Below are 26,171 nucleotides of genomic sequence, written 5' to 3' on the forward strand. Positions count from 1 at the left end.
CCTGACATACCATTTAAGAAACTAACTATCGGATTCTCCAAAACTGCTTACTGCAAGTCTACCTTCAGCAACCTAAAGAGATTTACAAAGCCCCACACAAGACTAGCACAATCAAGAATCTGTTTATCTTGCAAGGTTAACCTAGAAATATGGCACATCCTTGAACTATGGTTCTCAATAGTACTGCGCAAACTTGCAGAAGGTCCAATCGTGGCCAATCTCAGGCCTAAAAAGTGTCTAGTCTACCTCAAATTACCCTGGGAAGATAAGTATCTCAAAAATTTAAGTAACGGGTTGAGGAAGCCATTTCACAGTTACAGTGCAGCATCTATGCAAGTATGGTCTCAAGAGTTTGGAATCTAGATATGATGCAAAAATTTACCAAGCGACTTGATAGAAGTATATAAAATTATGAGAGGCATTGACAGGGTGGATAGTCAGAGAACTTTTTTCCAGGGTGCGAATGCCAAATACTAGGTTTAAGGAGAGAGGGAAAAAGTTTAAAGGAGATGTGCGAGGAACGTTTTTTAACTCAGAGATTGATGCCTGGAATGCACTGCCCAGGGGGTGGTAGAAGCAGAGACAATAGTAATGTGTAACAGGCACTTAGACAGACATGAACAGGCAGGGAATAGAGGGATATGGACCACTTGCAGGCAGTTGGATTTAGTTTAGAATGGTATCATGGTTGGCGCAGATACAGTAAGCCAAATGGCCTGTTCCTGAGCTGTAGTATTTTATGTTCTATATATAGATCATAGAATCATAGAATCCTTACAATGTGGAAACAGGCCCTTCGGTCCAACAGTCCATACCGACCCTCAGAGCATCCCACCCAGACCCATCTCCCTATAACCCACCCAATCTACACATCCCTGAACACTACAGGCAATTTAGCATGGCCAATCCACCTAGCCTGCACATCTATGGGCTGTGGGAGGACACCGGAGCACCCAGAGGAAACCCACACAGTCACAGGGAGAATGTGCAAACTCCACACAGACAGTCACCCAAGGATGGAATCGAACCCAGGTCCCTGGCGCTGTGAGGCAGCAATGCTAACTGAACCACCGTACCGCTCAAATATTCAACTAGCATTGATATTTGAAAATTAAAGTGTTCCTTCTGTTAGGGAACATTAATGTAAAGGCTATGATGAGGGTAGGTAGAGAAAATATCAATAGATTTGTTTAAAAAGCATGAAATCTGCCAAATTGTCGATTTGAATAACTAAAAAAGATATAAAACAAACAAGTACTTAGAATTCAAACTTTAAAAATGCAAACTTTACCAATTCTATAGTTGTTATGGCTTGGAAATCAGTATTATGAATTTTGTTTTAAATGGCTAGATTAGCCTTACAATTGGAGAAAGAAGAACCAGAAATGTAAGTGAGACAGGTGACAGCCACATTGTCACCTCAATTATAAACTCAATTGTGAATGGCCCACAGAAAACCAAGGGATTCTCTGCAAATGAAAACTTCATCCAGCTTGGAAAGTATAATAGTTAACATACATTTTTGTTCTACTAACATTTTATATTACAGGTAAATAGTCGCAGCCGTGAACAAAACATTAGAAACAACCTACAGAAGGATTTTCTTTCAAAGTTCATTACACAACAATTTGACTTTTTGTAATTAAAACATTAATTTCCAGTGTGTTTAACTTGATATCCTTGTTTGAACCCCATCCGCATCAGCTCTTCCCCAACCCAGCATACATCAACCATCACCACAGTCACAGATATTATTATTTATGAAGACAGGCAATTACGATTGTTAGATTCAAAATATGTGAAACAAGGGCAAAATCACAAGCCCTTCATGTTCACAATACAGCTTTATAGGTCAGACTGAAGAACACAGAAAACTGATATAGATCAACTTATTTTTCAACAGTTTTCCTCTAATGCACTTGAGATGGTTATATGGCAATATTAACACTGAGACTAGGGGCAGGTTAATCAATCAGAACTGAACAGCATCTAAGGTCTTTGAAGATTGAACATGTTTGAACATCTACACCCACCACTTACATTTCTTTGTAAGGATACAACATGCTGGAATTACTGTTTGTAATTTTTAAATAAAATAAATGTATGGCCAAAATATATAGGACAACTTTATGTCACAAATCCTAATCCTCTCATATTTTCAAAACACAAGCAAATACATTTTATAAAAAAACTCCCTTGAGAAAATTTGTGTTGTCCACTTAACTTTCTTATCCATGAAAAAGAAAGTCAATAATTTGGAAACAATAACTAGACGAGTTGTGCGTGATTTCAAACATTCATTCTTCAATAAATAGGTTTTAGTATTGAGAAAAGCTACCACAGCTCTAAAGTTGGATTTCAGAGAAATGAAAATTTGTGTGCAACAAAGCATGCAGGAATATTATTATCAAAGTAATAGAAAATGCTTATTTAAATTCCTGGAACAATCACAACAAAGAATTCAAGGGAGTTGGATTTCCTATGCAGGACAAAAATTCCACTTACAATGATTTTAGAGGACTAGGGCAGATCTGTGGCAGATCATATGCCAAAATGGCCTAATTTCTTAACTTGTGCCAGAAGTTGAATTCTGATCATAAATATGCAAAAACCCAAAATACAATTAATACCAGTCTTAATAGAACTGATTTTTATAATAGGCATTATTTGCTCACAAAGTTTTTTTTCTTGAAGCAATAAGAACAGCTGTAATTAATTAATTTCTGTGATCATTTTAGTGCAATGAACTGTTTCGTAGTGTCATAGTAGGTTGAAACTAAACTTAAATTGGATTTGGCCAAAAACAATAAGCACTTTTCACATGTTTTAAAATAGTATTTGATGATTAGAATTGTCTTTGTATTATTGATAGTTATAGAGGATGTTGTGTACATGAGAAAGTGCTTGTAATTCAATGGTGGATATACTTGCATAATAGCAGAGCATGATACAAAAGCAATACAGTATTTAAAAAGGTCCAAATTTCTGACACTAAACTAAAATGGATAAGATATGCTTTTAGAGAACAAATTCAGATCTGGGCAAACTCTTAAGGAATATGGAAGATTACAAATAAAGAAAAAAATGCAGTCTGTATTTTGCAACTGATTATTGAAGGATTGGATCCTATGTGCCAGTGCTGAAATTTGTTTTCTTCATTATGGACCAGGTTTCCAATAACAATTAGTTGAGATAGGAGACATATGTAAGTACTCATTTGCAAGAATCTATTGCTGTTAATGTCTTAAAATACTGAACATTAAGTAAGTGAGAGTAGATTAGCACGAGAAAAAAAATACTGATCTAGCATTTGAAAATAGGAATTATTCAAATTGCCATTAGATACTGCAATAGAGGACCAGGAGTTCATGTAGAAGAATACTTTGGAGCAATGTATGGCCTTTCTCATTGGTAATTATTTTTGTGATTACAAAGTAGATAAAATTTCACTGCTTTGATCTGATCCATTGGAGGGATAATGCTGTGAGCTATTTGGATTTCCTAGGATTCACAAAATGGTAACATAGATAACATCATACTTCTGATACTTATAATGATGTCACTGACTTTTCTTCGCAGAATTCAAAGAACAGCCAATTTCTTTTACAAAAGACACAATTTCGACTTTGTTGAATTACTTTACTTAATTCAACTGTTTTATTTTGGTGGTAGTAAACAGCTGTAGTGCATTAATATATTCTGCTTGCCTACCTCTGACTGGAATAACATGAATTAGACTACAATATTCAATACAATTGGTATCAATAAATTGCATTGATGTGCAGAAAAGGTAGTTTCACACTTGTTGCCGTTAATGAGGTAAACCCATTGGTGCTCGCTGTACAATAGGGAAGTTAAAAGCAGAAATGCAAATGTGCATTCAGATAACATACCTTTCTTTGCCTTCTTCTGAAGCTTCAATGTATCAGACGATTTCTTTTTGATTTCTTGTCGAGCTTTCTTATATTCTTAAAGCAAAGAAAACATCTGTCAAGATCTAGATTATTATCAGTTGCATCTCCTACTACAGATTTCTGTATTTCTCTCCTCTTTGTGGGAAGCTAGGGAAGTGATTGCTGGTCCCCTTGCTGAGATGTTTGTATCATCAAAAGCCATAGTAAGGTGCCAGAAGACCGGAAAGTGTTTAAAGTTTGAGAAGTCACGGAGGACAACTGAACAGAATGGATGCAGAATGATAAGGGTTATGATCAATGATGCTCACAACCGCCTCCATAAATACAAGCGGGAAATTGCGCGCCAAAAATCTCTGTATTCTGACACAACCAACCGGGAATGGACATCCACACTGAAACAAGCTATCAGCATACAACAACAAAAGACCTGAACAAAGAAAAGAATAGCCCTACAAGAAAACCTGTTCAAAATCACTCGCAACAATGACATGGACAACACAGATTCATGGAATAAAAACATCTCGGACCAACCACTTACAGACACTGAGAAGACCGTCCTCGTATGCAGACTGAATTATAACTACAGAGATGCCAAAAACAGTGACTTCCTGGCTGCGCTGAAATCAACACTAAAGAGCAACTGACTCACAGAAGTACAACAGAGCATCAGACAGACGATAGTCCCAGCACTGAGCAAAAAAAGGCAAGTGGAACACATTCAACACAGAAGAGAGGAAAGCCCTGGAAAGATTCAAGATAGACAGGAACATTGTAATCTTATCCACGGATAAAGGCGCATGACAGTAATCCTCAATAGACCCCAATACATCAAGAAAGCTAACGCACTACTAGCTAACGCACTACTAGCGGATACTGACACCTACCAACAGATGGTGATAGACCCAACACCACAGTTAGGGAACCAGATTACAACAACCCTGAAGAAATTACACAACTCAGGAGATATCAGGAAGACAGACTACCAAAAAAATGAAGCCAGAGGGATCCAACACACCCCGCTTCTATGGACTCACTGAGGTACACAAACTGGGGGTCCCTCTCAGACCCATTGTCTCACTACCAGGCACACCAAAGAACTATAACAGAACTTGAAATACTTAGTTGACAACACAACCCACTCCATCCATTCCTCCCAAGAATTCCTCAACATCATCAATGACACCAGGACAGAAGAGGAAGAGATGACGATACCCTTTGATGCAACAACACTATTTACATCCGTAAACATCGACCTAGCCAAAGAGACAATTGCCACACTACTAGACGAATCAAGTAGGCAGGCACTCCAGGACAACAACAACATCAATAAGGACACCACCATGAAACTACTAGACCTGTGCCTCACAACCCACTTCACCTTCAATGACGGCATATACAGACCGGAAGGTGGCTAATATGGTGCAATTATTTAAGAAAGATGGTAAGGAAAAGCCAGGGAACTATAGACTGGTGAGCCTTATGTCAGTAGTGGGCAAGTTATTGGAGGGGGTTCTGAGGGACAGGATTTCCACGTATTGGGAAAGGCAAGGACTGATTAGGGATAGTAAACATGGCTTTGTGTGTGCTAAGTTGTGTCTCACTAATTTGATTGAATTTTTTGCACAAATTGATGAATAAGATTGATGAAGGCAGAATGGAGGATATTGTCTATACGGATTTCAGCAAGTCCTTCAACAAGGTTCTGCATGGTATACTGGTTAGCAAGGTTAGATCACGTGGAATCTGGGGTGAGCTAACCATTTGGATACAAAATTAGCTTGAAGGTAGGAGACAGGGTGGTGGTGAAGGGTTGTTTTTCAGACTGGAGGCCTGTGACCAGCTGTGTGCCTCAAGGATTGGTGCTGAGTATGCTGGTTTTTGTCATTTATATAAATTATTTGGACGTGAAGGCAGGAGGTCAGATTAATAAGTTTGCAAATGACACCAAAATTGGTGGTGTAGTGGACAGTGGAGAAAGTTATCTGAGTACAATGGGACCTCGATTAGATGGAGTTTAATTTAGATAAATGTAAAGTGTTGCATTTTAGTATGGCAAATCAGGGCAAGACTTAAACACTTAATGGTAAAGTCCTGGGGAGTGTTGCCGACCAAAGAGACCATTGGGTGCAGGTAGAGAGGGTAATGAAGAGAGTGTTTGTTATGCTTGCCTTTATTGGTCAATGCATTGAGTACATAAGACACAAGAACATAAGAACTAGGAGCAGGAGTAGGCCATCTGGCCCCTCGAGCCTGCCCCACCATTCAGTAAGATCATGGCTGATCTTTTAGAGACTCAGCTCCACTTAGCCGCCCGCTCACCATAACCCTTAATTCCTTTACTGTTCAAAAGTTTATCTAGCCTTGCCTTAAAAACATTCAGTGAGGTAGCTTCAACCGCTTCACTGGGCAGGGAATTCCTCAGATTCACAACCCTTTGGGTGAAGAAGTTCCTCCAGACCTCAGTCCTACATCTGCTTCCCTTTATTTTGAGGCTATGTCCCCTAGTCCTAGTTTCACCTGCTGGTGGAAACAACCTCCCTGTCTCCACCTTATCTATTCCCTTCATAATCTTCTATGTTTCTATAAGATCTCCCCTCATTCTTCTGAATTCCAATGAGTATAATCCCAGCCTACTCAGTCTCTCCTCATAATCCAATCCTCTCAACTCTGGAATCAAACGAGTGAATCTCCTCTGCACCCCCTCCAGTGCTAGTATATCCCTTCTCAAGTAAGGAGACCAAAACTGCACACAGTACGTCAGGTGTGGCCTCACCAGGACCCTATACAGCTGCAGCATAGCCTCCTTGTTTTTAAACTCCATCCCTCTAGCAATGACAGACAAAATTCCATTTGCCTTTTTAATTACCTGCTGCACCTGCAATCCTACTTCTGGCGATTCATGCACAAGGACACCCAAGTCCCTCTGCACAGCAGCATGCTGCAGTTTTTTACCATTTAAAACATAGTCCATTTTGCTGTTATTTCTACCAAAATGGATGACCTCACACTTATCAACATTGTACTCCATCTGCCAGACCTTTGCCCACTCACTCAGACTATCTATATCCCTCTGCAGACTTTCAGTATCTTCTGCACACTTTGCTCTACCACTCATCTTAGTGCCATCTGCAAATTTTGACATATCACACTTAGTCCCCAACTCCAAATCATCTATGTAAATTGTAAACAATTGCAGTTCCATCACTGATCCCTGAGGCACACCACTTGCCACTGACCGCCAACCAGAAAAACACCTATTTACCCCTACTCTTTGCTTTCTACTAGTCAACCAATCCTCTATCCATGCCAATACATTACCTGTAATACCGTGCAACTTTATCTTATGTAACAGCCTTTGGTGTGGCACCTTGTCAAATGCCTTCTGGAAATCCAGATACACCACATCCACAGGTTCCCCATTGTCCACCATGCAAGTAATGTCCTCAAAGAATTCCACCGAATTAGTTAAACATGACCTACCCTTCATGAACCCATGTTGGGTGTTCCCAATGGGACAATTTATATCCAGATGTCTTGCTATTTCTTCCTTAATGATAGATTCAAGCATTTTTCCCACTGCCGAAGTTAAGCTAACTGGCCTATAGTTACCTGCTTTTTGTCTACTTCCTTTTTTAAACAGTGGCATCACATTGGCTGAGTAAAGGAGTTGGAAGGTCATGTTGTGGCTGTACATAACATAGTTAGGCCATTTTTTGAATAATGCATTAAATTCTGGTCTCTCTGCTATAGGAAGGATGTTGTTAAACTTGAGAGGGTGCAGAAAAGATTTACAAGGACGTTGCCAGGTTTGGAGGGTTTGAGCTGTAGGGAGAGGCTGAATAGGCTGGGGCTGTATTCCCCAGAGCGTTGGAGGCTGAGGGGTGATCTTATAGAGGTTTATACAATCATGGGGGAATGGATAGGGTGAATAGCCAAGGTCTTTTTCCCAAGATAGGGGAATCCAAACTGGAAAGCACAGGTTTAAGATGAGAGGAGAAAGATATAAAAGGGACCTAAGGGGCAATGTTTTCAGACAGAGGGTAGTGTGAGAATGGAGTGAGCTGCCAGTAGAAGTGGTGGAGGCTGGTAAAATTACCAACATTTAAAAGGCATCTGGATGGGTAAATAAGGAAGTGTTTAGAGGGATTCAGGCCAAATGCTGGCAAATGGGACTAGATTAATTTAGCATACCTGGTTGGCATGGATGACTTGGCCGAAGGGTCTGTTTCCATGCTGTACAACTCTGTGACTCTACTATAATGCCCCTACTACAGAGATTTCTGTACTTCTCTCCTACTATACTGCAAGTTAGAAACAGTGCACTCTGATGTTTAGTAAGTTTGAAAAGTATTTAGGATTACTACCAATTCTACTCATCTTTCGGGTACATGAAATTAAATGCAATAGCTTTCTAGCTAACTAGGATTACTTCGATCTAAAAGCACTAGCAAAAATTCATATTTATACAGAGACATTATAACAATATAAACACATTCCAAGTACTTCACAGCTGCATTACCAAAGAAAATACGGCACCAAGCAACAGAGCCAACATGAAGTCCAACGTCCAAAAGCTTAGAGCAAGAGGAGGTTTGGAGGGGTGTCTCAACAGGAGAAAAATGACGTATAGAGATGGAAAACTGAAGGGTGGACCATGTCAATTGATCTTCCTGACCCATCTACAAATTTCACCAAAACAACACATTAAGGTAATCGAGGTGATCAATCTATAGCATGCAACTTTTGGTTAACATGAAATAAGGGCTGGCTCACAAAGGGAATTAATCATTCTTTTAGCTTATTATGATGAAAGCAAGATTAGAATCTATCTAAAGAAATACACCATTTCGCATTTGTTTGATTGGAGGCATTTTCAGGATTTTGCAAGTAGAAGTCCTTGGTTCAGTGTACCTTTTGCATGATCCTTGTCCAGCTGGTTGGCCACTTTTTTCCATTCTTCCATTTGATCCTGAAGTGGATTTATCAGGCAATCGATCAGAGCTCTAAATTAACCAAATAATGTTAAGATCAGTAGAGACAATTTATTTTGAATGTAGAAAGATACCTGCACAATGCAAGTGGATTTAAATGGAAGTTATTTAACGTGAATGCTGACATATGCTAATTTACGTTTCCAAAATTAATTTTAACTTGCAGCATAAAAAGGTGCACTCAATATGATTAGCAAAAATTTCCTTTGGATGTTTTAATGTCCTGCTTATATAACAGTTCTCCAAACAAAGCCGCTAATTAATGAAGGGTGAAGTAACTCAATTCAGTGCCTAAACAGAAATTGAAAAGTATAATCTGATGTCATTTGGCAAACTGAAAATAAATAAATGTGGAAAATGAAGTGGGTCAGCTGAAAAAGCTGAAAAATAGGCCCCAAAATAAATGCCTGTCTAATTTAGCCAGATCATCTTCAAGACTATAATCAGTCTAAGCAGATGTTGAACTAATTAAAACAAATAATCCATAAATAACTATGGAATACAATGCCTTCTTTGTTAAACATTTACAAGAGCAAAATAACTTACACTGAGAATTGACGAAGTTTAGACTCTATACTTCTGTGCCTCATACACATTCTGGTTAATGCTGAACCAATTTCTCTTGTTGCACCTAATGAGGGAGGAAAAGGCTATCATTAAAAAATCTTCACAGCTATCCAGTCACTTTAATAGCTGTACCAAACTTTCCAAGTTTAACTTTCAAAATATCTATCTTCAGGACAAACTCAAAACAGAATTACAGATTGTTCAACATCACATTTTTCATAAATACACTCCAGTTTTACCTTTCCAAAACAAAATCCAGTTTACTCGTTGTAACTAAAAGCCAATTTAAAATTTAGTTCAGTTGCTTACTTAGGTTTCTTTTCATGGAAAACAATTTTAAAATCAACAAGCTCTAAAACGAAAATGAAGTGTAAGGAGCATCAACACACACGAGAAAACAACAAGGGATGCCTCTTTCATATAATGTTAAAATATTCTTTATTTACAATTAAACATAAATTAAAGATAATAACCAAAGGCCAAAATACGTTAAATTTGCTTGTAACATTTTGGGTCTCTTTTCATTTATGTATTGTCCTGCTTAAATGTGTAGCCAAAACATTTCTCAGCACAATAGGCTCCCCATATACTAATTTCTATTGCTTTCATCAGAAATTCTCCAATACATAACAAGATTGTGTGGTGAATAAAAAAGCAACATCCGAAGAAGTGGCTTTCACTATTATTGGCCCTTCTTTTTGGTTGCTATGAAATACACAAATCGATAAATTCCAGGAACCAGTGCTGGCACAGATCTTCTGCTTCATGAAATCATTTTTTTCCATAAATATAAATGCACCAAGGACAATTCACTAATTGATATACTGAGGACATTATTAATATTGCATTTACACTGCAGCTGCTCGACTTGAACTGCATGGTTACATGCATGTGCACCACTGAACTCAAAGCAAGTAAAACTTAACTTCAGCAGGCAACAATAAGTGTCACCGTCAGCGACTGAAACCAAGACAACTGAAAATTTAACAGACGAGAATGATAAACATTTTGCTAGATAAGCGAGCTAAGATGCGTACCAGCCATAATCATCTGAAAATGCTCAATCTTGTCTGATCCCAGAAGTTAAGCAGACTCAGGCTTGGTTAGCACTTGGATGAGAGACTGCCTGCTCTTGTTGCACACTGGTAGAGTCCTTACCTCTGAGCCAGGAGGCCCAGATTCAAGTACCAACTGCTTCAGACATGTGTCATAACCTCTCTGAACAGGAAGCCTGATTTCAAGTTTCACCTTCTCCAGAGATTAGTAATAACATCTCAAAACAGGTTAATTAGAAAATATCTAGCAGACCTCAGGACACGGAATCAAGATAGATAAATAGACTCAAGATACGGATCAGATTATGATTTATTCAAATGAACAGGCTTGAGAGGCTGCGTGATCTACTCTGAATCCAATGTTTCTAAAATCTCAAAGAATACTAAATAGGTTTTAAAAATGTTCATGAGGTAAAAGGCACCCTGGCCATCTTTTAACCTAATTAAACATTGTATAAACTCAAATGTTGTGTGAAATCCAAGCCATTATGAGCCTTGTATCTCCAATGAATTTTATACGGTGGACTCACGACTTGGTTACACAGTCTGTGGTACAAACATGCCCTTTTGGTTTGGGAAACCCCACTGAATACTATTTCACTCAATTACTGTCAGTTAGTAAGAACTGTTCTGTTAAATATTCAGATGCAAAATAGCTTTTTGACAAAATCCTAGCTGTTTTCACTAAGCAATCTGAAGTTCAATGTCATCTTGACCACACCGCAATAACTTGAACTCTTCCTCTGGTTGGTTATTCAGTTACAAAGAGCAGACAAGCACGTTTAATCTAGTCCTTGTCCACAAATTCCCAGAACAATTTCTGACATCAAAAATCAGGTCTAAAGGACAAATGAAGGACCCCATTTTGCTCTAGCTGAGATTCACTAACTTACTGCAGTGAGATTGAACCACAGAGATCTTTCAATTGAGATGGCTTAGTACCACAGAATGCATTTACACAATATACCATCAATAAAGTGAACATACACACAGAAGGAAAATGTGTACTTCCTTACCGATCAGGCATAGCACAAGTTGAATGAGTTCCGCACAGTATAGCCAACAGATGGTGCTATATTTACTAATAACACCAATCCACCTAACTTTACCATTTCAGTTCACAGACTATTCATTTCTTTTATAAATTACAAGTCTTCTTATCTGGCTGCTGTATTCAATGATTTCTGTTGAAGATGATCTGGAGTTAAAGTAACAGCAACTCAATCCATAAAACACCAACAAAAACATAGTTATAAAACTTCAGTGTGATGTCTGTCAAAGAACTCTAAACAGCATTCACAAAGAGAGCATCTGTCTTTTGTGTGCTTTCCAGCTCTGGAAATACTGCCTCATAAAGGCTAAAAATCAAAACAAACACCTGGAATGTACTTATATTATAACAGAATTAGGACGAAGCCTAAGCAGTTGTTACTACCTTTTAAATAAAAAACAAATTCTAGATAGCAAGATGCAGGGCTGGATGAACACAGCAGGCCAAGCAGCATCATAGGAGCAGAGAGGCTGACGTTTCGGGCCTAGACCCTTCATCAGAAATTTTCCACTAATCTGCTTTTACAACACCATTCTTCAATATTGCTTATCAAAATTTTGTACTGCTTACTGTCAAACAGTGGACATCTTTTCCATATCTTGACTGGAACAATATCCTTAAAGCAATTAAAAGGTAACTAATAATAAAAAAAAGAGGTTTGTCAAACTGAAATAACCAAAAAAATCTGAGCGAAGGACACTGTCAAGAAAGGGCAGAAATAATTTAACACCTTAACAGACAGAGATAAACTTGTGAAATGACATAATATTTTATTGATTGTAATTTATTTGTCCATGTATTCATTTATGGCTGTTGGCATTGTAGCCAAGGCTAGTGTTGCCTATCCCAAACTGTTCTTGAAACAGTGATAAACTGTCTTCTTAATCTGATGCAATTTGAGTTGTGTAGGTATGATTTTTCCATTATTTCTGCTGGGAAAATCTATGGGACAGCTTTCCAAATTTTGACACAAATTCTCAGATCTTCGTGGGAAGGACTTTGCGGGTTTCTGGATCAACAGTGCCTTTATGACGTCTGTTGCTTCAGATGTTGTTGAGTGTCTTGGCTGGTTAACTTCTCCCACTAGCTGATGATACAACAGCCAGGACTAAGACTTAAGGCTTTGAGAAAGAGAGGCAGAAGGAATGAGAGGAAGAACATTTTTTTAAAAGCACAAGATAGGGTGGACAGTGGGAGCCTTTTTCCTCGGATGGTGATGGCTAGCACGAGGGGACATAGCTTTAAATTGAGAGGTGATAGATATAGGACAGATGTCAGAGGTAGGTTCTTTACTCAGAGAGTAGTAAGGGCGTGGAATGCCCTGCCTGCAAAAGTAGTAGACTTGCCAACTTTAAGGGCATTTAAATGGTCATTGGATAAACATACGGATGATAATGGAATAGTTTAGGTTAGATGGGCTTCAGATTGGTTTCACAGGTCGGCGCAACATCGAGGGCCGAAGGGCCTGTACTGCGCTGTAATGTTCTATGTTCTATGTTCTACAAGAGGTGATAATGCCAGTAACAACTTGTAGCCTGTTTTGCACGAGATGAAGGTAATTCAAAAGGTAAACAAACTTACATGATTACAAGGATTGAGTGGAAGGGGTCAAACTAACTGGATCCCTCCACAGGGAGCCAGTATGGACTTGTTGGGCTAAATGGCTCTTCTGTGCCAAAAATGACATCATTTGATTTTAATCCTTGCAAGGCCAATATTTAGTGTGCATCCCTGGGTGCCTCAAGGACATAACAGAACATAAAAAATGAGCTAAACTTGAGTTTTTTTTAGAAACAAAGGTTTCCATTACTGTTTCTCAATTTTCATCTCCAAATATGGAACCTATAAAGAAAATCTACAAAATATGTTCATAATAAAACAGCTAATTCTAAAAAAAAAGTACTACACACAGCCAGCAGATTTCTTCATTGATTAAAGACATGAATGCATTAACTTTAATGGAGGAACCACAGAACAAAAGGTTACATTGATTCCACGGTAAATTAGAATATTCTGTTGGAAGATAAAAATACTTGACGACAAAATATATGAAAGTGTTGAGGCTAAAATCCTTTGCCAGACATGATGAAAAACAATTTAAAACAGGTTGATGCTTTGCATAAGGAAACAGGCATCAGCGACTGACTGGCGAGAGCAGGCAGCAGAATGGTGAAAAAAGATGGCAGCGCGGGCCCAGCAAATAGCAAGGCTGAGTAAACGTTGAAGGAGGCAGTGCCTGGCTGCAGCAATGCCAGGACGACACAGATGGGGCTCCACCCAAGCCTGAGGTCTCCCGGCAAGTGAGGAGCAGGTCCCGGGCTTAATCCACTGGTCCAGACTTGTAGTCTGAGCTGATGCTACGCCTGGGCACCTGATGGCAGAGGCAGCAAGTTGAGTCTCAGCGCAGGCCCCTGCTGCATCAGTGGCGACCGCATCGACCAGGTCGACCCAGCGCGAAATCACTGCGGCAGTGGCATTGTGTGGAGTGACATAATACCGGACAGTGGCGACTCTTTTTACCATTGGCAGCAGCACAGTGAAGGACGGTTTAACAGCATGGACTCGCGGCACTGGGGTGGAGGAGCCTGTATGCAGGCCCATGGCTGAGCTAGAAGAGGAACTGTTCCAAAGACCACCTAACTTTATTGAGATAAGGCTATAAGATGAACTTCACTGTTTTATTGTTATGGCTTTATATTCTGTATGTTGGTCTATTTTCTCTGTTTTAAGGTGAGAGTGGCGACATTAAACAACATTTTTCACTGTATTTGTAATAAATACCTGCGACAATAAATAAATCAAAATCAACTCAAAGAAGCACTTTCTAAGAAGACTGTATACAAACAGAATTCTATTTTAGTTTTCTCATTTCCACAAGTGAATAAGGTGCCACACAAAAAGGATAATGCACAAGGTAAAATCACATGAGTTGGGTAATTTATTAGCTTGTCAGGATAAATAGGAATTCTTCTGGTCAGCAGCATGTGGCTGGTGGGGTGCCACAAAGTGCTCCAACTCCAGGGCTCCCCGATTTACCAACATCTGATTTACAAATGCTCGTACTTCCAAACATGATCCCATTTAAGGATGTAATTTTAAAGATCTGACATATGAACATTTCCCGTACTTATGACAAATTAATTTATATTATCCTGCATTGTGTTCTGACTTGTGTGCAAGTTGACTTATGAACGGAAGCCATTGGCAACCTAGGGTCTACCTGTATTTACAATTTATATTAATGACTTGGATGCAGTAACAAAATGTACTATCGCCAAATTTGCAGAGGACAGTAAAATAGATTGAAAAATAAGTTGAAATAAAGAGTGAGAAATTTACACATGGATGGGTTAGGCAAATGGTCCAAAATTTGGCAGGTCGGGTCCTAAAGGACATTGCTGCTAGACTGGGTCTGCGGCATGTGGCTAGGGAACAAACAAGGGGGAAAAACATACTTGACCTCATCCTTACCAATATGTCAACTGCAGTTGCATCTGTCCATGACTGTTTCAGTAAGAGTGACCACTGCACAGTCCTTGTGGAGACGAAGTCCTGCCTTCATACTGCGAATAGCTTCCATCGTGTTGTGTGGCAGTATCACCATGCTAAATGGGACAGAATTTGCACAGACCTAGCAACTCAAGACTAGGCATCCATGAGACGCTGTGGGCCATCAACAGCAACAGAACTGTAGTCCAGCACAATCTATAACCTCATGGCCCAGCATATCCCCCACTCAACCATTACCATCAAGCCAGGGGATCAACCCTGGTTCAATGGACAGTGCAGGACGGCATGCCAGGATCAGCACCAGGCATATGTGAAGATGAGGTATCAACCTGGTGAAGCCACCAAACAGGACAAGTTGCACGCCAAACAGCGAAAGCAGCAAATGATGGACAGAGCTAAGCGATCCCACAACCAACGGATCAGATCTAAGCTCTGCAGTCCTGCCACATCCAGTCGTAAATGGTGGTGGAACATTGCCACTGGAGGAGATGGCTCCACAAATATCCCCATCCCTCAATGATGGAAGAACCCAGCATATCAGTGAAGTATTTGTGGCAATTTTCAGCCAGAAGTGCCGAGTGGATAATCCATCTTGGCATCCTCCAGCGGTCTCCAGCATTACAGATACTAGTCTTCAGCCAAATCGATTCACTCCACGTGATATCAAGAAACGGGTGGAGACACCGGATACTGCAAAGGTTATGGGCCCTGACAACATTCCAGCAATAGTAGAAGGACAAGGGCAGCAGACTCTCTGGAGTATAGAGGAATGAGAAGAGATCTAATTGAGGTATATGAGATGCTAAAGGGGACTGACAAGGCAGACGCGTAGAGGATCCTCTTGTAGGGCAATTGAGGATGACAGGTCATCGTCTACGAAAAGGGGTAGCTGATTTAAAGTGGGCATGAGGAGAAATTACTTCTCTCCAAGGAAATCAGTGAAATTCACTACCCTAGAGAGTGGTGGATGGCAGGACATTAAGTAAATTTAAGGAGTAATTTTAAAATTATTAACGGGTAGAAGGATTATGGAGAGTTTGCAGAAATGTGGCGTTGAGGCAGAGGTGAGATCAGCCATGATAATATCGAATGACAGAGCACGTTCGAGGGGTTGAACTGCCTACTACTATTGTATACACTCCTATATACTATTACAGAACAGTTCTAAAATTGATCAACTAGGCAACGAGGCAATCTTGGAAAAGTGAATCACTAAATCATCATCTCCAATTGTCAAGTTGATAACAATTGTGAAAACAATATTGTAATAATTTACATATATCACACAACAGTCTACAGAAAGGCCAAATACTGTAGATGCTCAAAATCTGCAATATAAACAGAAAATGCCAGAAATAACAAACAAGCCAGGATGCAACTATACAGAAAGTAACAAGTGTAACAACCAGGCACGTGACCTCAGAAGTGGAAAAGGTACATTTGTAATAAATTTTATGCAAGCCGGTTGTTTAGGCAGGTATGAGTGGCTAGATCTTTTCCTCGACCATTATTTGAATTTTTTGAACAGATGACTGCAAAAACTAGATACAAAGCATTTAATGATTGCAAATAAATATTCCTGCTCTGCAAGCATTGATTTACATTTTGCTTTCCTTGACAATGAAGAATGTTTAACTTTAAAGATAATTGCACTTCCTGCAAGCTTGGAGTGAACATAAGTTGAAAATCAGGGTTGCACCCTAATCAATCAATCTCCACGTGGATAGTCCCTAAGAACTGTGGCATTCTTTTAAATTTTTAAGTATTCTTCCAAGAGTGTCTCTATGGAGATGCCTTGGCGTTCACCCTTCAGTCTCAGTTGCACCCACCTCAACTACCAACAGGTTCAGTGCTCCAAGCTCTCTTGGGCTTCCTGCCTTGGGAGATCACCCACAATCCCTAAGTAGATTGTAAACAGAAGCAACTAACTAAACCCAACAGGAAAATTCAACCTATTAACTCAGTTTCTCTCTCCACAGATGCTAGCAGACCTGTTGTACTTGTGCAGCAAGTAATAAGTGTGACAATAGCGTTATCATCACTAACTTCTCACTATCAATATCCTGGGGGTTATTATTGACTAGAAACTCAATTGGACTTATAAATAGTGGCTACGCCAGCAAGTCAGAGGCTAGAAATACTGCAGCAAGTAAGTCACCTCTTGATTTCCCAGAGCTTGTCCACCATTACAAGACACAAGTCAGGAGTGTGATGCAATATTCCCCATTTGCCTGGATGAGGGCAGCTCTGACAACACTCAAGTAGCTTGATACAATCTAGGACAAAGCAGCCCATTTGATTGGCACTACATCCAGAAGCATCCACTCCCTCCACCCAACACTCAGTAATAGCAGTGTGAGATATTTACAATATGCACTGTGGAAATTCATGAAAAGGTCCTTAGACACCACCTTCCAGACGTACAACCACTTCCATCTAGAAACACAAAGGCAGCAAATACAAGGGAGGATTGTCATTTGCAAGTTCCACTCCAAGCCATACACCACCCTGACATGGGAACATACACCGTTTCTTCATTGTCACTGGGTCAAAATCTTGGAATTCCCACCCTAACAGCATCGTGTGTCTACCTCCACATGGACTGCATCAGTTCAACAAGGAACCTCCTGAAGGGCAACCAGGATGGGCAATAAATGTTGGCCAGCCAGTGACATCCATGTCCGATGAGTGATTAAAAGAAAATTCCACTTGCGATTGAAGTAATCCAGGTTTAGACATCAATCTTTGAAGCGCAATAACAATTAATTTATACCAAATCATTTTGATGTTATTGAAAAACTTGCAGCCTGTAGTTTAACAACAAACATTAGTTGACAAGGGAAAAAATCTCTACGTATGGAATGAAACGCACAAAGTCAGTTGTGCTACAGCTCATTATCAGTTTGTTTAATTTAATCTGTCATATAATAAAAATCTACCTAACACCTTTTTCATCTTAAATTTGCAGCTAAAGTGCAATTTAGCTTTTGGTATGTTAATTACTTGGTCATGAAATAAAGTAGTAGCTTGGTTCAATTGGTAACACTTTTAACCCAAGTTGTAAGACTGCTTGTCGAATGCTCAACCTAGCCCAAAATTTGATTAATATACAGGCATTCTTGGGAAGAGGGAGAGTATCTGAAGGGCGCAGTCTTTCCAATCTTGTTTGAAATTGAGCATCCATTTGCTTTCTCACCCAAAAGTAAAAGAACTCACAATATCAAAGAGAAGCAAGGGAAGCTCGTTCAATATTCTTATCAACTCCAATCAGAGATACAACTATCATCTATCTCAGTGCTATGGGACCTTACTTCATTGTGCTGATTAAATGCTGCATTTGTCTTTGACGCAAACATTTGTTCATCAGTAGTATGCAGAGCTTGCCTCCAAGAAAGAAGATTTATTTCAGAAACCTGAATACATAATCAAGAGGCTGACACTTTCAGTTCAATACTGTAGGAGTGCAACACCTTAAAGAGGTACGACGAAGAAAAAGTTCTCAAGGTTGTCATGTGTCAGGACTGTAACTTTCATTCAGAGTAATGGAAGGAGGAATGAAGACAATCATGCAACTTGATATGATTCTTCTGACAAGAATCCTTCCTTGGTGGCTTGGTTATTAAAGTTTAAAGAGGTAGCTCAGGTTGTTTTAACTAGAATCAAGTGTAAGATATTCACACCTGTAAATAACCACTTGAGAAGCCCTGCTAATAGTCGATAACCTAAGTGCCACGAAATGTTAAGAATGTCAGGTTTATTTAATTCAACGACAGAATAAACTTGGGGAGTTGAAGGAAAGGTTAATCAGCATCTCTACAAGGATACCAAGCCCTTGTTATTCACATGATTGGCTTTGAGAAGAGAAACAGTCCAAAGGAAATAATGGGTGGCATGTTTTTCTAAAATGTCACACTAACGCTCAGAGATGGTCAATCAGCAACAATCAAAGACAGCATGAGACACAGCAAACGACAAAGCAAGTCTTACAGGAGAGTGTAAAGTGGGTATGAGTGCAGGTATGGCAAATGGGTGAGATTTCACATAAAGAGAGCAAACAGCAAATGGGAGTAGGATAGCACCAGATGGACAGGAAGTGGCACCAGCAGAGAAGATGTGGAGTGAGCAGAGGGAAATGCTGTGACATGAACAGTTAGAAACAATGAGGAGTTTACAACAGCAAGGGGGTCTGATGGATGGGAGTTTCAGGGAGGTAAAGACACCATAGATATAGACAGGTAGATGGTTGATTGCTAGGAATGGTAGAAGAGGTAACCAGGTGGAGCAGAAGTCTCCTGCAGCTTTGGTCATCTCAAACAAGCATGTCCTTTTGGATACTGTAAGGGGGTGGGATAGTCTCTCAGGGCAGTATAGGACTGACAGACAGGTTTCTGGCTCTACTGTAATGAGGAATTTGTCAGGTTCCAAGCAATCAATTGTAATAGGGAACTCTCTAGTCTGGGGCACAGACAGATGTTTCTGCAACTGTCAGTGAGACATCAGGATGGTGTGTTGCCTTCCTGCTGGCAGAGTGAAGAATGTCTTGAAGAGGGTGCAGAATATTCTGAAAGGGGACAGTGACCAGCAGGAGGTTGTCGTGCATGTTGGTGCCAACAACATTACTAGGGAAAGGGATGCGGTTCCGTAGAGATAATATAGGAAACTAGGGAGGTGATTAAAAAGTAGGTCCTTGAAGGTAATAATATCTGGACTACTAGTGACGCCACATGCTAGTGAGAGTAGGAATTGGAGTACACAGCAGATGAATGCTTGGCTGAGGAAATCGAACAGGGGCAAGGATTCACATTTTTGGACCATTGGGATCTCTTCAGGGGTAGAAATAAGAAATAACCTGTTTACGAGGGACAGGTTCCACCTGAATTGGATGGGGACCAATATGCTTCCAGAGAACTTTTGCAGTGTTGGGGAGAGGAGAAAACCAAAGCAACAGTCAGAAAAGAGAAGAAGCTGAGGATGGTAGGGTAGATATGGGGAGCAAGTCTAATAGCCAAGGCAGACAAGAGGTTGACAGAGAACTGGATAAGACTGATAAATTAAACGGGATTTACTTCAATGTAAGTGGCTTGACTGATAAGACAAATGAACTTAGGGCATGGTTGGGACCAAGGGACTGGGATATCACAACTATTACAGAAACGTGGCACAGGGGACTTGGGAAAATAAACAGTGATGTCTTGAATAAAGTTCATATTACAGAAGAGGTGGTGCTGGAGATCTTAAAACACAAAGGTAGATAAATCCCAGGGATCTGATCAGGTATTTCCCAGAACTGTGTGGGAAGCCAGGGAAGAGATTGCTGAGCCCCTGGCTGAGACGTTTGTATCATCGATAGCCACAGGTGAGATGCCGTATGACTGGAGTTTGGCTAATGTGGTGCCATTATTTAAGACTACAAAGAGAAGCCCGGAAACTATAAACCAGTGAGTATGACATCCATGGTTGCTAAGTTGTTGGAGGGGATTCTGAAGGACAGGATTTACATGTGTTTGGAAAGACAAGGACTGATTAGGGATAGTTAGTGTGGCTTTGTGCGTGGAAAATTGTGTCTCATTAACTTGATTGAGTTTTTTGAAGAGGTGACAAAGACGACTGATGAAGGCATAGCGTTGGATGTTGTCTATATGGATTTCAACCAAGTGTTCTACAAGGTTCCCACGAGTTACTGAGGTTAGATCACATGGGATCCAGGGGGAGCAAGATAACTGGATACAAAACTGGCTTGAACGTAGGAGACGGAGGGTGCAGGGCTGTTTTTCAAACTGGAGGCATGTGACCAGTGGTGTGCCACAAGGATTGGTTCTGGGCCCACTGCTCTTTGTCATTTATATAAATGATTTGGATGTGAATATAGGAGGTATGATTAGTAAGTTTGCAGATGACACCAAAATTGATGGTGTAGTGGACATTGAAGAAGGCTATCTCAGACTCCAATGGGACCTTGATCAGATGGGCCACTGGGCCGAGGAGTGGCAGATAGAGTTTAATTTAGATAAATGTGAGGTGAGGCAAACTAGGGTAGGGCTTATATAGTTAATGGTAGGGCCCTGGGGAGTGTTGACGAACAGAGACCTTGGGATGCAGGAGCATAGTCCCTTGAAATGGAGTTGCAGGTAGACAGGGTGCTGAATGAAGGTGGTGTTTGGCACGCTTGCCTTCATTAGTCAGAACATTGTGTATAGGAGTTGGGATGTCATCTTGCAGCTGTACAGGACATTGGTTAGGCCACTTTTGTAATGCTGCGTATAATTGTGGTTGCCCTTCTATAAAAGAATGTTGCTAAACTTGAGAGGATGCAGAAAAGATTTAAAAGGGTGCTGCCGAGACTGTAAGGTTTAGGCTATACGGAGAGGCTGAAAAGGTTCTCTGCCACAGAGACCGAGGGGTGACCTTATAGAGGTTTATAAAATCACGAGGGGTATGGATAGGGTGAATAGCCAAGGTCTTTTTTCTAAGGTGGGGAGTCCAAAACTAGAGGGGCACAGGTTTAAGGTAGGAGGGGAACGATTTGAAAAGAAACTGAAAGGCAACTTTTTCGCACAGAGGATGGTGCGGGTATGGAATGAGCTGTCAGAGGTGGTGTTAGAGGTGGGTACAATTACAAAATTTAAAGGCATCTGGATGGGTATATGAACAGGAAGGGTTTAGAGGGATATGGGCTTAAGGCTGGCAAATGGGACTAGGTCAGATTGGGACATCTGGTCAGCGTGGACGAGTTGGACAAAAGGGTCTGTTTCTGTGCTGGATGACTCAACAAACAGAGAAGGAGCAGTATGCACAAAAAGGGAATGGAGTGAAGAGCGCTGACAGAGAAAGTGCAGCAAGAAGAGACAGTGCTGAGAGGGTTTCAACAAAGTTGCAAGATTCACACAGCATTAGTTACATGGCAGAATCTCCAATCTTCAAATAAACTGGTCAGATCCTTGCCCAGTAATTAAAATTCATGATGGCAGCTTAGAAAGCTATATTTCAGACACTGGTTTTGGTGCAACCTCCAGAACTTGAGTTGTACAACCAACCTGATTTAAAAAAGCAAATTTTAAATGGAGTATAACTCTAATCATTTTACCATGTTTAATGTTGATGGGCTGTGACTCAAATGCAGCTGCACATTCCTATCACACTAGCACCTTCATCCTCCCATTCCCACCCCAAAGTAAAATTTTAAGGTAATAAATAACAAGACCACGATCAACAATATGTTTACAACCACAACAATCATTTTGCCTTCATGACAGTGAGATTAGTTTCATCTGAAGCAAAATAATTTTGTGAAAGCAAAATAAACTACATATCAGGAGGAATAAAGCTGCACAGAAATGATTAAAATGAAAGATGATGTATTTGGCTCCTTATAATCAGACTTAAAATAAGGCTAATGTTGGAACATTACAAACAAAGCAATCTCATGAATGCTAAAAGCAGCTCTTGCTTCAAATTAAACAGAACTTAAATTATCGAAGAAAGAAAATTAAAGAATGCAGACTCCCTGCAGTGAAATCCAATGGGGTTACAGAGTCAGGGATCTGCAGCACTGCCGATTTTTCAGCAACTAATCTCCATTAGGTCTTGGAATATCAGAATTTCAGATGAGAAAAATCAATGGTCCATTTCATTCATCTTCTACCATTCTGATAGCTGCATGACAATAATAATAGAGGTATTGACTAATCATGACAATCAATCTCTCTTAGTCTGTAACATTCGTAGACAGTAAGACAATGAAAACCCACGTGTATAGAGTTTGGACTCGAAGTATAAAATCGTATCTTTCATCGAAGCAGGTTACACTTGTGCTGTGTCTCTATTACGCAAAAATATATTTCTGCGATTATGTCCAGAGACGTTCAATAACTCATTCACTTAAATACTGGTTCCATAGTTTAACTTTCAATTTATCCTTCAAGCTTTTCTGTTACAAATTCACCCATTCAACCAACTTGTTTATGTAATTTTGAAGTTCTACACTATCCTCCTCCTTCTCAGCTCACAATGCTTCCAAGTTTCATATCATCCACAAATTTTGAATTGTACTCTATACTTGAAGGTCTGGGATGTTAATACAGATCAGGAAAAGCAAGGATTGTAACAGTGATCCCTGGGGAACAACACTACAAACCTCCCTTCACCTTCCACGAGTGGCACAGCAGTTGGCACTGTTGTCTCACAGCTCCAGGATTTGATTCCAGTCTCAGTGACTATCTGTGGAGTTTGCAAATTCTCCCAGTGTCCTTGAGAGTTTATCTGGGTATTCCTGTTCCCTCCCACAGTCCAAAGATGTGCAGGTTGGGTGGATTGGCCATGCTAAATTTCCCCATAATGTCCAGGGTTGTGCAGGCTAGGTGGGTTAGCCATGGTAAATGTGGGATTACAGGGATAGGGAAGGGTGTGGGATGCTCTTTGGAGGGTCAGTGCAGACTTGATGGGCCAAATGGCGTCTATCTGCACTCAACAGATTCTATGAAACATCCTTTAATTGCTACCCTTTGTTTCATGTCCTTCAGCCAATATTACATGAGCTGTAACTTCGCTCACAAGTACATGTGCAGCACTTCATCAAACACCTTTGGAAGTCCATAAACACAATATCAGTGGTTTTATTAACCCTCTTTTGATGTCTCTGCAAAAAAACTGCAGCAAGTTAATTAAATGCTATTTGCCCTAAACAAATCCAGGCTGGTTTTCCCTAACTAATTTGCATTTTCCCAAGTGACTATTGATTTTCAGCATGACTTAGGCAGCATATTCTTTGCTATGAAAAACATTCATTTCATATCTCAGCTATGTGCCTTGCCTCCAAGCATAATTCTCATTTTTGGTTCCCAACTGGCCCACTCATCCTTTAAGCATCCTTTTACAATTTTTTGCATAAAAACGTTGGGGCTCCTTTTTATGTTTGTTCCTAATCTCTTTTCACATTCTCTCTTACTTGCTTCAACACTTTCTTGCCAAACTTTTTATGTAGCATGGTTCTGCATTATACTGTCCATCCAATATCCATCATAAGTGAAGTTTCTCTTCTTTATCTTAGGTCATCTCCATCTCTTTCACCATTTGTTTGCCCTATCTTGCCCCTTCGCGGGATTAAAAATTATACTTAAACTCTCACTTCTTTAAAGACAGCCCATTGTTCAATTACTGTTTTTTTTCTCCCCCTGCAACCTTGGATTCCGATTTATCTGAACCAGATCCATTCTTACCCCACTGCAGTTGGGTGTCTCCTCATTAATTATTCTTACATTGGATTGCCCTTTGTCCTTTTACTTAACCAACCTAAACCTCAAGATACAATAATTACTGTCACACAAAATGTTCTCTGGCTGCTACTTCATCCATCTCTTTTCCTAGAATCAGGTCTAGCAGTGTCTTCTTTCTTATTGGGCAGGAAACATACAACTGTAATATAGAAAATTTTCTTGAACATCATCTAGGAATCTTGCCCTTTGTGCTTTGGTATTCCAGTCAATATTCAAATAATTCATGTTACTCATTATAACTACTCTACAAATATAGAATAGGCTGTAGATTAGCATCTGGGAAGCTGGAGACTTCAAGAGGAGACGCAAGAAAGTCTTTGTTAAATATGAAAGAAATACTGAATAGTTCATTAATCTCATGACAGTCAGCATTCAGTCCTATGCTTAGATAAAACTAGGTCTGGATATAAATTGCTGCAGCACAAGATTAGTGAATGCTGATCAAATATCAGCAGAATGATCATTTGGTGAAAAGTTCAGAGGTACAATTGGCATGGAAGTTATTTCATTCATTCCAGTGACTGACAATCAATCTCTGTCCTGAAATTCAAACATTCAAATTATCTATTCAAACTAACTGTGAACACTCCTCAGGAAATGACTTTGAGCCCGAGAGTGACAAACATCCTTCTGTGTTGCCAAAATGACTAAATAAGACCATCTCATTCATTATTTTCACTCTTTCTAAACACCTTGGAAACCTAGGATGTTTTTAAAAGATCAATTTGTGTTGAACTTCACGTTCTTTCTTTATAATTGCCACATGTGCAGCTGTGCACTTCTTCAGCAATCAAGCCAATGTTTCAGTCTACTTCATTAAATAGCACAAGTATGCAAGCTTTTACAGTCATTAAAGGAAATGAATTAATCTTGCAGTTACAGTACACAGTACACAGTAGAGTCCATCTGATCTCGGACAATTGTGACTTTGGGTCTACAGCAGCACCGTTGAGTATTTCCACTCCCAGTGCCAAAAACTGCTAGCAAGTTTTCAAAGTCTTTTTTGAAATGCACACTGAGTTCCTGTTGGTAGCAAGCTCATAAACTAGATTCTTGTTACATCAGGCTTTTAAAAATGTCAATGACATGCAGGAAAATCACACAAAAAGTACTGTAGGATTAATGACAACCACTCAATGGTTGTTTAAGCACTATTCTCCTAATTTTCAGCTTCATCAGTCGAAAGGGAAATTAAATATAAATATCTTATAAGACTATAGAATCCACTAACAGAAATCCCAAGAAAGACAGGGCATCAAGTACAGAGCTAACAATGAACTGTTCAATTCCCCTAAATCAGCTTTAAAAATTAACACAAAACCAATTCAAGGGGTGCAATCTATCATCAGAAAATAAAAGTTCAATTTCAATTTAAAAGAACTTTTTAATCTTTAAAATCAGCTATATTGTATAGAATATTATTTGAATATTTTAGCCCCTATAAACTGTACAAATCATCTTGCAGGACCTTTAGGAGACATTTTGAAGTAGAATTTCATCTAGATTAGGCTTCTTCAAGATTAAAAAACTTTCTACACTCTTGAGAAAAATCAATTTTAAGTTGCTTCACTGAATTTTATTACACACTTCAAAGCATCTGCAATGATTAGATCATGATTAAACATTTTGAAAGGGTAAACACCAGACTCCAAACAACTCACTTAGCAGTAACACTTCAAACAGAAAATTTTTGCCATACTAAACCGTACTGGAAATTTGGAAAAATTACGTATTGCAGTAATCCAACAGTACAATTCCTTCATTGAGCACAAATTGTGAATCTCAGACTTGAAAATTTAAGCATATTCAAT

At 39.6% G+C, this 26,171-nt stretch overlaps 1 protein-coding gene across 4 annotated transcripts in view; it reads right to left on the reverse strand.

Moving 5' to 3' along the window:
- LOC109927803 (MTSS I-BAR domain containing 1) overlaps positions 1-26,171 on the reverse strand; it is a 184,080-nt gene that overhangs the window by 40,072 nt on the left and 117,837 nt on the right. For all 4 annotated transcript variants that reach the window (XM_048596068.1, XM_048596067.1, XM_020527831.2 and 1 more), the window contains exons 4-6: positions 9,452-9,536; positions 8,826-8,917; positions 3,894-3,968 (exon numbers count right to left, since the gene is read on the reverse strand). In XM_048596068.1, the coding sequence (XP_048452025.1) occupies positions 3,894-3,968; positions 8,826-8,917; positions 9,452-9,536 (252 nt within the window). The remainder of the gene's footprint in view (positions 1-3,893; positions 3,969-8,825; positions 8,918-9,451; positions 9,537-26,171) is intronic.

This window comes from Rhincodon typus, chromosome 4, assembly GCF_021869965.1.
Source record: "Rhincodon typus isolate 14 chromosome 4, sRhiTyp1.1, whole genome shotgun sequence".
NCBI classification, from domain to species: Eukaryota; Metazoa; Chordata; class Chondrichthyes; order Orectolobiformes; family Rhincodontidae; genus Rhincodon; species Rhincodon typus.